At 48.4% G+C, this 12,964-nt stretch overlaps 1 protein-coding gene across 3 annotated transcripts in view; it reads left to right on the top strand.

The window, feature by feature from the left end:
- Nucleotides 1-256: 256 nt before the first annotated feature.
- PBX1 (PBX homeobox 1) overlaps nt 257-12,964 on the top strand; it is a 131,753-nt gene continuing 119,045 nt past the window's right edge. The window contains exons 1-2 of one of the 3 annotated variants that reach the window (XM_062003184.1): nt 257-1,108; nt 3,678-3,751. In XM_062003184.1, the coding sequence (XP_061859168.1) occupies nt 918-1,108; nt 3,678-3,751 (265 nt within the window). In that variant the 5' untranslated portion in view covers nt 257-917. The remainder of the gene's footprint in view (nt 1,109-3,677; nt 3,752-12,964) is intronic. The other 2 variants (XM_062003181.1, XM_062003183.1) reach the window with 2 other exon arrangements.

Raw genomic sequence — 12,964 nt, 5'->3', positions numbered from 1 at the left:
CACCTCTGAACCCGGAGATTGACGGGCGGCCGCGGAGGAGGTGGAGCGGCCCGCAGGGGCCGGCCTTCCCGCCGCCGCCGCCAATGGAGCCGGGGGGGGCGGGGAGGCGCTGCTGCCCCTTCCTCCCCCCGCCCCCTGGGCTCCTCCGTGCCAGTTTGAGGAGTCCGGAGCCGAACAAAAGCGGGCGGCGAGGGCCGGGAGCGGTGCGCGCAGGCCTGGCGGAGGTGGCGGGGGTGGGGGCCTCGCTGCCGGCCGCGGACGGTGCGGGCCGCCAGCCAGCCCCGAGCCCGGGGGAAAGTTTGGAGCCTTGCCCCCGAGCGCCGGGGGCTCCGTTGCGCTCCAGCCCCGGCAGCTCCGGCGCTGCCACCGCGGGCGGCCGCCTCGCCTCGCCCCGCCCCGGCGTGGCCGTTGCCGCCGTCGTCTTCGCGGGCGCACCCCTGCTTCTCCGGCCCCTGTCCCCGCCCGCCCGCCCGCTGCCTCCACGGGCGCGGGGCTGAGCTGCCCTGCTTTTGGAGTCGCCGCCGTTTCCCCTCCCTTCCCCGGAACCCCCCCCCTTTCCCTCCCTCCTCCTTCCCTCCCTCCCTCCTCCCTCCCTCCCTCCCTCTCTCCTCCTCCAGCAGCCAAAGGGATTTTTTTCCCCTTTCTTTTCTCTCTCTCTTTTTTTTTTTTTCATTTTTTTCCTTCCTCCTCCTCCTCTTCCTCCCCGCCGCGGAGCCGGGCGCCAGCGTGAAGGATAAATAAAAAGCGAAGAGGAAGAGGCTGGGGAGGAGGAGGAGAAGGGGGGGGAGGAAAGAAGAAGAAGAAAGCGAGCAAGAAAAGAAAGCGAGGAGCCAGGCGGCCAGCCCAGCCGCGCCGCTCCCGGCAGCCAGGGCAGGAGGAGGCGGCGGCGGCGGCAGAGCGGGGGCCGGGGGCCGGCGATGGATGACCAGCCGCGGCTGATGCACACGCACAGCGGGGTGGGGATGCCGGGGCACCCGGGCCTGTCCCAGCACATGCAGGATGGACCAGGCGGGGCGGAGGGGGAGGCAGGCAGGAAACAGGACATCGGAGACATCTTACAGCAGATCATGACCATCACGGACCAGAGTTTGGACGAAGCGCAGGCCAGGTGAGAGCGGCGGCCCGGCCCCGGCCGGCGGTGGGGGGGTGTGTGTGGGGGGGGCAGGTGCGTGGAAGTTTCCCCCGCGCCCCGGCCCGGCCTTTGTTGTCCCCATCGCGCGGGGACGGGGGCGCCTGCTGCCAAGAAATTTTGGGGGAAGCGGGGCGAAAAAAGGAATCCTGTTAATTTCCCTGCCCCCCGCATTTTTTTCCCCCCCGCTTCCCCCACTTCCAACTTCCTGGCGGTTTCTGGGGGTCTCAGCGCCCATAGCCCGCGGTACCCCGCTCCCCTCCCGCCGCTTCCATTGCCCCTTTCCCACCGGGGGTCCCCAACTCGGGCAAATGGCATGGCTTTTGCCAGCTTTTTTTTTTGAGGTGGGAGTTAATTCTGGAGGGAGATGGTCGTTGGGGCAGGCTGAGCTCCGCTTTAGTCTCATCTGAGAGTGTTGCTCCGTATTTTCAGGGGCATTGATGCTTTTTTTTTTTACGGCCCTGTAGTGTTATTTTTAAGGCCGTGTTTTTGTGCTTGGAGGATGCACATAGAAGCGGGTTTTTTTTATTATTCGTCTTTTTAATTGCAGAAGTATTTAAAAAGATAGGAAAAAAGCCTTTAAAAGCCGATAACCGAATTGCCCCAGGCTTTAAGGAGCGCAAACCTAATGCGCACTTTGAAAGGTGCTAGCAAAAGTTAAGGGGGGGGGGAAATCCCCTAATTGAAGACACAGTTTAAAGAGTAAGAAAACCCAAAAGTTGCCCTGAATTGCCTGGGGTACACTGAAATTTCTTATGGGTTGCAGAGTTGCTTGCTGTGGTGTCCTTTCCCCTAACATTCATGCCCCGAGCTGGAGCAGATTGCTCGAATACATTGTTCTCGGTGAAACGCACTGCACAGCCCTCAAACTCGCTTAGTAAAAACTTCCAGAAAGATAAAAGTACCCTCTAAACCTCAGTTTGCATCCTCCCCACCTCCTCAGCTGGTACACAGCTCCTGCTTACCGAAAAGGCTTGTTGCTGGGCTGATCTTATTAATTTTCTTATGTTCTTGCAGGGTCAGAGTAGCTGTTAGGAGGAGGAGGAGGGAATAATGCACTTTCTCCCCGGCCAGACCTGGGGCAGTGAGGGGATCTTCCTTCGGAAAGTTGCAGGGATTGTGTGTGTTCCTGCCTGGATAATTTAGTGTAGTTAATCAAATCAATAAAACCAAAGCAGAACAGAACTAGGAGCAGGCTTTATGGATGTTTCTTGCTGGACTATTTCAGCTGCTTCCTTACAGTACACTTTTTTATTATTTTTAATGCTGAGCTGCCAACCTCACTGTATTTATCAGTGATGTTTGGCTTTGCATTTCTCCATCCCTGTATTGCATGGCTACTTTCCTGTCTCTTTTTTTTTTTTTCTTTTAATGAAGTTTTGGGAAGATGCACAGCACCAATATTATTTGTCAGATGGCCCCTACAGCATATGTATGTGATTTGTGTGTACCCAAATGTCTGTGCCCATCTGGGTGTGCTGATAAGGGGACTCTGTGGTTCTGCAAGGGTATATACCTTTGAGAGACTTCATCAGATATATAAATCTTTTTAACATGTTGTGGGTGGTGGGGCAAGTAGTGTGAATGTTTGCCAGATGTTCACATTGTCTTTCGCGTGTAATTTTGGTTGGTAAACAGAAATCCCGTAACCGGTGCCTGATAGCAACAGCCCATTATACAACCAAACCCTTGGCTAAATGATCGTGTGGCTTAAGAAGAAAAAATAAACCCATACTGTTTCTTTGCCTCAGCAGGCACTTGGTGGGTTTTAAAATCAGCTCTTTACCCACCCCCTGTGTGTCCGTCCCCCCCCCCCCAACTCTTATCTCAAAACCCACAGGAGAACAGCCAGCTCTGAAATAACAGCAGCCAAAAAGAAAGGCGTTGAGTAGCACACCCTTCCCTTCTCAGGAGCAGCCACCTCTGTCTTTAAATGTGCTTATTGTCCCACTTGTAAAGAATTAATTTTTAACACCTGCAAATAAGCTGGATGTAAGTAGCATGGAGAAGGGGTTTCTCTTCCCCATCCGTGCATGTATGTGTCTGTGCTCCAAGTTGGGCGCTGAAATAGCCCAAATTGAGACCTCTCAGCAGAGGATGTTTCTAGTGCTGGGACAAGGGAGGGGGGTGTTTATCTCCCCTCTATTATGCAGGATGAGCCTAATAAAGCACATGACTGGGTTTAATATCAGAGGTGGGGGACGGAGAGAGCCCAGTGCTCTCTCTGTGTTGAATGAGACAGTTCAACCAAGCTTGGCTTCCAAAAGCTGCTGGCTTTGGTTCGGTGTGTTGCCTGACTTGAGCCGGTGCTGGGAGCTGCTCGGTGGCAAAGGCGATTTTTCCAACCGTTCCTAAATTGGCGTAATTCATCTCTGCGACAGGTGGATGGCTGTTTGCAGCACTGGAGCTCAAATCCTAGTAAGGATGGTGACAGGGTTGAGAGGGCTCAAAGGTGTTCCCCCAGCACACACGGACCGGCTGGCATGAATTTGCAAAGTTGTTCCTTGTGGTGACATCCTAACCTCACCCTCTCTTCTTTTCTTTCCAGGAAACACGCTTTAAACTGCCACAGGATGAAGCCAGCCCTTTTTAATGTCTTGTGTGAAATCAAAGAGAAAACAGGTAGGAAATCAATGCTGTTGGTTCTGTCTTGTTTTTCTTGTTTTTTTTGCTCTTTGAGGGCTTTATTCCACCAAGTTTGTGGCCTCCCCTCCCAGAGTAGCAGTATTTAAGTGGGGAGAAATAACTCGCCGGTATTTAATGCTTCTGGCAGTGGACTTGCATGATGTGGTTTGTGTCTGGAAGGGAAAATACCGTGGTTTAATTTCTATTGTATAGCCTTTTATTTATTGCTTTTTCTGGTGAGAAGAGGAAAAAAAAAATCAAACCCCTTGCAATTTCTCTCTTGCTCTAGTTTCTTCTTTAAGACATTGCACTTTAAAAAATAAATGTGAGTACAGAGTGTGTCGGTGGGGAACAAAACCCAACAAAATAAAACCGTGCAGCTTTATTACTATTGCTATTCAGGTAAACATAAAGGTTTCTTTCTTTTTTTTAAAGAAAGGGTTAAAATCCTCTTGTCTGCCAATCATGCAGGCTAGCTCGTGTAAGAGTGAGTTGTCAGTTGCCTTTAGTGAAAGCAATATATTAGATTGTTAGTTACTTTAGGGTACTGTTGTTTTATGGCATGGGGTGTTCTCAGGCTTCTAAAGAAGCTAATGGCATGAGAGCTTTGGTTCTGCCGTTTCCCACTTTCCAGACCTCCTACCATGTACTAACACACTTATAACACATCCCAGGGGGGCATTTAAATTTTAAAAGCAACAATTAAAAAATAGCAGTCATCAATCAAGGGTGATCTTAAACAACAGATGCTCAGGGAAGGACATTTAGCAACATGCACCACTTATGTATTTGTTGGAATCTCTCTTTTTTTTTCATTAAAAAAAAGGTGGGGGGGAATGATGGAAAGTGGGTGAGGGGGAGGTGTTCATCTTTGCTGTTGGCCTTCTGAGCCGACCGGAGCTGCTCAGCGGGCTTTTCCTTGCCGATCTAGCTGCCTTGTTTCAGCGCACTGCAAAGTACTTGACTCCTCTCCCTCCACCCCCCCCCCCCCCCCCCCCCCCCTTTTTACAACAAGGACTGTAACAGTCAATAATTCATATCTAAACCATATAAGCAAGGGCATGACATGAATGAAAGTGACAATAAATATGATTGCACACCCCGTTGATATACATTGATAGTTACACATAAAAGGTGAACAGCTTTCAGAAGCCTGAATCTGGGGCTCTTTCTGTTTTTTCCTTTTTAAAATGTATATAGAAAACCTCCTAGTGTGAGCAGCTGATTGAAAATACAATTACTTGACTCTTGCAATATATATAAAATGACTAAGAGGGCCCTTTGTTAAATGCTGTTTGTGTAGCATGTAGCCCAGACAAAGCACCTACCGATGGCATTCGGCTCTCCGGAGTCCTCCCGGCTGCGTGGCCGGGTCTGACCTGCCTGAGGAGTCTGTCTGTATGGAGTTCCCTTCATATCGAGCACTGGGTTCAGTATGGGAGCCTTTGGAAAGCTTATGTGATATAACATGAGGGAGTCTGCCTAGAGAGAAATTTTATGGTTTTTTTTACAGTGCTTCCCTGTGTACCTCCCCAAAAAGCAGAGACACCAGATTCCCTTCCCTCTTCCGTCTTTCTCCTTTTATTTTGTGCGAGCCACTCACAAGTGTTTGTCTGCCTTTTCTCCACCTGTACTTGAGGCTGCGTAGCCTGTCCGTGCAGGGGTACTTTTTGGCACGTCAATGGATTAATCCCAGCTCGGCTTTGCTATTGGTGCAGTTGCAGAGTTTGGGGATGGGGGATCTGCTAGGACCAAACCCGTTGGCAAATCCAGGTGACCTTGGGAATGCCGTGAGGTCCGTGTACGCTGGGAGGGGATGGGGAGCTGTATGCACTCACAGTGACAGACTGGGATAATTTCTGTCTGCGAAGGAGAATCCTGAGAGATGATGTGGGGCAAATCGTGTTGCTGGAAGTAAAGGATATTCAGGTGTGAACTGGGACTGTTTCAGATTTTTAAAGATTTTATTTGTTGTTATTGTGCTCGGGTGTCTTGGCTACGTGGCTGCTGGATAGAGATCTCCAAAGAGGCTGAATCCAGGCAGTTTCTTGAACATTATTTATCTTCCCTGAGATATGTTTACGGTTTATTATTTTACTTTGCAAATTCAAAGACCTCCCCTCGCTCCATCTGCATCCCTAAAAGTCACACTTTCTCAGGAAGCAAATGGCCAAATGGTTTTGGTTAATTTTAAATGTTTTTTTCTAATTATTGCTTCGTGGTCCCAATGCTGGGAGGAAATCAGCTTTGGGTTTTTTTTTTCTGGGGCTGAGGGTACCGCCCGCTTCTGTTTGCTTACCCCATCCTTATAGACAGCGACGTGAAAGTTGAGCCAACTTCTTCCTTCCCAGTTTCCATTTTGCTTCCCAGATTTTTGCATGTGTCGCGTTTTAAATCCTGGTGATTGTTTGTGGTCACTGGTGGGTGTTTGAAAGTGCATGCGTACATCTTCCCCCCCCGGCGTTATGATGTGCAGAAATGTGCGTTCAGTTACCCCGCTGCCTGATTTAAGTGACTCCAGAGCCTTACGGAGACTTTACCACCCTCTCTCGCAACATTATGGCTAATATTTCATAGCATTAACGTTGTCTTGAGCAAACCCAAAGTGTCCATAAAGTTCGTGAGAAAAAGAAGTCGCCCGTATTGGCCAAAGAGTTCCCTTTTGCTCTCGGGCTCTTAACTTATTTTAAAGCGTTTATAAACGCTTTTTATAAGAGACTTACATAAAACTAGGTGAGTTGTCTGCAGCCTGGAGATTGCTGCTTTTTCGGGGTGATGTCTGTTTAAAAGTAACAAAAGTTGAGAGGCTCGATCTAAGTATGTGTGTGTGGGGGGAAATTGCCACTTAAATATACGTGTAAGTTGTCGGCATTCATTTGGTGTGTTTTCACTTGCTGATGGTCGCTTTGTTGTGAGGGAAGGGGCAGGACTGCCTTCAAATGGCTGGCTGGCTTTTTGGAATAATAATTATGGAAATGGGAGGCATTGTTGTCTTAAATACAATTGATTCCTCTGTCAATAGGGATTGAAATCGGAAATTGCATTGCTGGTTTAGAAAAAGTTTGAAGACAGAGGTAGGGGCTCTGTCTTTATGGTCTCTTTTTTTTTTTTCCCCTTGTTTTTTTTCTCTCTCTTGGTATGTATTTTTTTTTTAAGCTGTTCTCTACATGAGCAGAATAGCTAAGTAGAAGAATCAGGCAAGACATACACAGACGTGGGGTCCTTGGATGGCAAACTGGAAAATATCTGCTGTCAAAATGCAGCAGCATCTATTTCAGCTGTGAGCCTTTCCCAACTCCCATCTCGTTCGGCGGGGAGCGGCTGAGCGCAGGATATATGACCATTTAATCTGATTCCTCCTCCTTAAGAGCTTTTCCCATCGTTTCACTTTCTCCATTCTTTTGGGGGAGGTGTGGGCATCGAGCAAAATCTACTTATTAAAAAGACCCCGAGTTTAAAATCCCTTGATTTTTATTTTCTTACCCCCTCCTCTCCCTTCTGTATTGAAGGAACTCAGGTTTAGAAGGAAAATGTGTGACGAGGGGGGGGAATTTACAAAGTGGAATATTTATAGACAGCACTGATTAGCAGTGCAATTGTTGTTGAATAATGGGTTTGTTGATTTTTTTTTCTTTAATTTTAGAACATAATAGCTATCTAAGGTGCCTCTTTAGCTACCTTTCCCTGTGCATTATCTTCACCAAACTTAACTCAAATCAGATCTTTGGAGGAGGTAAGATTTTTTTCCTCTTCTTTTCTTCTTTAACACCCTTTTGTTCTCTGCAGCTCTGAGTTCAATTAACACCCCCATCGAAGAACTGTAGTCTCTTTTTTTTTAAATGTCTGTTACTGTATTTCACTTCTGACATCTCTCTTATTATTCTTGCCTGCTATTTCTCTTTAATATAGCAATTACGATATGGGGTTTCTTTCTTTCTTCCTCCCTCCCTTCTCTTCCCTTCGCTCCCAACTCAAGCCTCACCAGGAGTGGCATGGGAAGAAGAGGGGCAGCTGTGTTGGGGTGCAAGGCAGAGCTGTAAGCAGGGTATGCTGGCAAGCCTGAGGCTCCTCAGATGAAGTTATTTGTAGGGCAGGATGGGGCAGCTTGCTTTCCTCCTCCCCCCACCCCCGCCTCTCTAAGATTTCAAACCCTGACCTTATCATCCTATATTTCCACCGAGGTTTACCAAGGTGCAGGGGAGAGTTCAACCCTCTGATTTGAATTTCAGTGCAATTCTTGTGCCTGAGGCTTAATTTTGCCCTGCAAAAGCTCATAATGAAAGTGCTCAAGCTTCAGCCCTGGAGGATCAGGGTCCCTGCTCTGCTTTTGGCATGTCCAGCACTTGCCTGGCTGCTCTCCCTCCTGTTCGTCAAAGAGGAGGAAGCCTTTGCATTGGTAGTAGTATTATTTTTTTTTTCCTTCATGTGAAGGGCTTTGGAGGGAAAAATGATGTTTCTCTCTCCCAGCTAAGTAGGCTCCTTGTCAGGGGCACGGTTTGTGGGGTCCCTGGTCTGCCTGCCCCAAGGGGAAGCAAAACATTTCGTGAGAGCAGGGCCTGCAGCTGGCCAGCACTGCTTAAGGAAGCTTCCATGCAGCTCTCAATTAAATTGCTTCCAGAAACCTGATGTTTTCAAGGTAAAGGAAGGAAGGGGATGTGCAAGAGGCTGAAGGATAGAGATAGTTTGGGAGGAGAGGCAGCATCTGGGAGACCTGGGCTTGGTAGAAGGCTTTATTACTGTGAGAGGAGCAGCCACCTCTGGGAAGGGGATGCAAACCAGTCACCCTGATGGGAATTGGGACATAACCCAGTAGGTTCTGGTGGTAGGAAGGAGCAGTGTCTTCAGGGCTGGACTCTGTCACTGCAGCGAGTCTTTTTTCTGTGCTTTCCTCTTCCAGCATGGTGTTGCCCATCAGGGATCAGCTGGGGATGGATAGCTTTGGAGGAGTGTGCTTGCAGGGAGATTTCTCTTTTTCCTTTTTAATTTTATATTTTCTTCCTCTCCCCTGGTAGCATGTGGTTGGAGCTCTTTGAACGGTGCAAGCTTAATTAGTTTAATCAAAATTGTCCTCCTGCAATCCTCCAGGGGAGGAGGTGGGAAGCACAGGACTGCCAGTGGGCTCTTCCTCCCACCTCCTCCCCCTCGACCCTGCCTGCAAAGCGGAGAAACCAGGCCTGGCTCCAGCAACAGTGTTACTGCCACGATTTGAGCAATACAGGAGCAAACCTGTTCGGTTGTCTTTGAAGGCTTCTTTGTTGTGTGTGCCTGGTGTTGATTAGACTTTGTTGTGATTGCAGCAGACCGGGAGGATGATCTTGGAGGGTCTTCAGGGTCCCATCGCTCCCTGCCCCATCTGTTTCTTCCTGGGAGATGGATGAGCTTGTTCTCCTGCCCTTGATCCCATGCTCCCAAATCTCCCAGCCTTGCCTCACTGTCCCCAGGTTTTGGGTAGTGGTCGCATTGGGTGTGTATGTCCAAGGGAGGGAGGGTGCTGGGAAGGGGCTGTACTGACAGCCTGCTCTTTGAATGCTGCCTGCTGACAGCACTGGGCAAGGCACAGAGGTAAAAATTCTGTATAACCAGAGCATCCTCTGTCGTGGATGTTAAGTGGCTTCCCCACTGCCATGGGTCTCTTTCCAGCCCATCCCCGCTCATCTCTGCAAGGTCTTGGCAGCAGTTGAAGTGTTGTGGTTGAGTCCAGGGAAAGAGATCTTGTTATAGGGCTGTATAGTTCTGAATGAGAAGCTTGGATGTTCTAGGCCTAAATTTCTCCAGGGGAAAATGGTTTAAGTTCCCATATTTTAGACCTGAAACAGAGTATCCCTCTCAGAGTGCTGACTTTCTGTGAGCAGAGCTTTTCTAAACGATCTCAAATGCTAGATTTATCCCTGTGAGCAGGCTTGCACGCTGTGTGCTGGCCCTGGCTTTGAGGGCAGCGGCCGTAAACAAAATGCAGAGAAACTCTTGAGACAATTTCATCATGCTTCTCCCCCCCTCACAAGGAAATTACTGCATGCAGCAGTTCTTTAGGGGCATAGGGTGGTAGTTAAACATAAATGGGTTTGTTTGCAGTGAGATACACTAGACTGTGCTGCTGTTGGTGCTTCTGCTGAATCAGAGCTGAGGATTTAGGCTTTGAGAAGGGAGGAATACTTTGATTCAGCACCTCATTTCCCAGTTTCTCCTTTAATCTGGGAGCTGCTGTCTTCTGCTAATGAAACTCTGCAAGAGGTTTTGTGATTTCTTGGAAATGTGCTGTGAAGCATGTTACTACTGTTTGTTTTCCTTCTTGTTTTCAGAGTAGGGGTGCTTTGGGAGGCAGGAGAGCCTGTCCTATTTGCTCTGTACACTAGAGGGGTGTTTTGCAGCTGGTACAAAGTACCAGGTAACTAGTGGTAGCAGGGGATGAGTGTGTATCTGAAGGTATGACATTTTCTTTTTTCCACCTTTTAAAAAGATTTTTATTCATTCCTGTGGCAATTTTCCTGTACAGTGAGTTTCACCATTCTAGTAACGTGTGCTTTGCTTTGTTTTGGGAGTTGCTGTGGAGGAGGTGGGCTGCACAGCCCTCCCTGGCTTCACAGACCTCAGAGCAGGATGCCTCTGCCGAGCTCTATGCTTTTGGGCTGAATCTTTGGGCTTTTGAATGGCAGGTGGAGAGAAGTGATGCTCCCTGGTACTGCAAGGATGTGCGCTGTACAGCTAACACAGGGAGACTCAGTGCTGGGTTGGGGTTTGGAAGGAGGTAATGTGATTTACAGCAATAGATCTGGTTAATAATCTCCAGCAGCTTCTGTACACTCAGGGGCTGCTTGTATTCCCTGCCAGGTGTTTGCAGACCGGATCAATATGGCCCTATTTGCATGGGGCTGTCCATAATCTAATAAAGCAACCTCAATCTGTGTCCTTTGCTTTCCCTAAACATCAAACCAGAGATGATCCCAGTATCCTGGTCCAGTTGGACTGGCAAGTGTTCCCTGTGGCTGTAGAAGCTGTTAGAACTCTAACTGGCCCCTGGACTGCTCACCCTGGGGTCACACATAACACTCTTAATGCTGCCAGTGGCTACCAGGTTCTAAGGCTGTACCCTCCACAGCAACCTGGGCTCTGGGCACCCCTGCTTTTTGGGTGTGCTGGATGTTTGTAGGTGCTGTGTGGTGCTTTGCAGCCTGTAACTCGCCGACGTGCTCCAGAGGCATTAAAACCATGAGGTTTTCAGTGAAATCCCTCTTCTCACTGTGTGGCCTTAAGAAGCATCTGTTGGGAACCCTGTTTGAAACCCAGAATGATAGTTTTGTGGGCTGGGCGGTCATCAGCATCTGCTTAAAACTGACTTGGAGGTTTTGCATCCCCCAGTGGCTTAAATAATACAAGGTGGCGGGCGGTATGAGGGTAAATTACAGCAAGCGATGGCCTGAGGAGGCTGTGGGCTGAATACATTAAAGCGTGGTGTTGTCAGGTCGGCAGCAGGGCTGGGGAGGGACCAGGGTGATATTTTCCCCTGGCACTGGGGCATTGGTTGGGCTGGAATTACTGGTTTGCAAGTGTGTGGATTGAAAAGGGGGGAGGGGAAAAAAGGAATTGAAAAGGAAAAGACACTTGAAGAATTAAATGTTTTTGGCTGTGTGTTTGTGAGCCCTGCCTCTGTGTGTGTATATATATATATATGTATATAAAGAACATTTTAAAGTTGGAACAGAAGCCACCTTTACTGTCTCCTTTTCCTGGTGGTGAGGCAACAGGAGCTCTGGCAGGCACTCTGATGGAGGGGACAAAAGTGGCCTGGCCTGGCTGCCAGGCCTGCCCCAGAGCCTCGTGCTGTGGCTGTTTCTCAGTGTTTTGGGGAGGTGGCCAGCAGATAATAGAAACACCTTGAGTGAGCAGCATGTTGGCACAGTCCTCTCCCTGCCTAGCCTTTTATTTATAGGAGAAGCCTTATCCAAAATAGTTTTTTCACTTGTCCCGAGGTGGCAGGCCGTTCCTCTCCCCCCTCCCACCCATTAAAAAAAAATCCAACCGATAAATTGAAAACCCTTGGAACAGCCAGTGCTGTGAGGAGCCACTCTAATCTAAAATGATAACTTTGCCATTTTACTTCAGCCTTGGTGAAAAATGAGCATAGCTGCCTTTGCAAGGGGGATCAGGCTACCTAAATGCTGGTGGCTGGATTTTTTTTTTTCTTGCCTGAGTGCAAGCCCCGAAACTCAGTTCATCACTTCCGTGTCCCATTTTCGGTTTCACAGGCAGCATTTTGTAACGCCATGTTTGGACCAGCCTGGCTGGCCTGCCTGTCCTTGTTATCAGAAGAGGAAAATCAAGTTTCTCTCCTGGTTGGATAACATTTTTAAATTCCAGAGTGATGTCAATTAGCAGAATTAGCAGTGGCAGGTTAAGCGGCAAAAATACCCTTCCAGTTGTGAAGTGTTACTGGTTGCTGATCCTTTTCCAACTCCAGTGGTCCTGATCTCCCCAGCACAGGGATTCTTCTCTCTGAATTCAGCTTAACTGTTTCCTTTGACACTTGATATTTACAAGGCTGGAGCCAAAAATGAAAGTGAATCTGCCCATAACTCTCTGAAATGTGCCTTTCTAATTTCAACATTAATGTTTCAAAACCCAAGCTGCTGGTGGGTGTTCGTTGGCTTGTTTACACACATCCTTTTTTTTTGTTTCTCCCTATGTAGTAATTCTCTGGTGAAACATTAAGAGTGATACAATACCTGGAGCCTCTGGATGGATCTGTCTGCAGCTTTCAGCTTTGAATTTGGCTTTTAACTCCGAGTCTCTAATTTTAAAAGGCTGCAATGTTTTAACATAGTCTTTTTTTTACTTTGGGAGGGGGATGTTTATGCACAAAATTATTACTGCAATAATACTGTAATAATATGATTAATTTGCAAAGTGATTGTTGCAAGTGTCCAGAGAAAAGGCACACAGTTCACAGAGTAAAAGCAATGAGTTGGAAGGAGTCGCAGGACACAGCTTTCCTGCTATGTTTTCTGTAAAGCTTCTGCTTTCCAGAAGGGCGTTTGGGTGCATGTAAGAAAGTTGCCAGGCAGTGGAACACGCTCTACCACCGTGATGGAGGAGGGATTTTGAAGGGTTTACCACCCTTGCTTTGCAAGGGATCACCTACTTATTTCTCATACTAATTTGTGAAGCTTCTGGCTGCCACGCTGTGCTGTGCGTGTGCCTGCTGAGAGCGAGGAG

This window comes from Colius striatus, chromosome 10 (genome assembly GCF_028858725.1).
Source record: "Colius striatus isolate bColStr4 chromosome 10, bColStr4.1.hap1, whole genome shotgun sequence".
NCBI classification, from domain to species: domain Eukaryota; kingdom Metazoa; phylum Chordata; class Aves; order Coliiformes; family Coliidae; genus Colius; species Colius striatus.
This window is presented reverse-complemented; position numbering and strand designations above follow the sequence as displayed.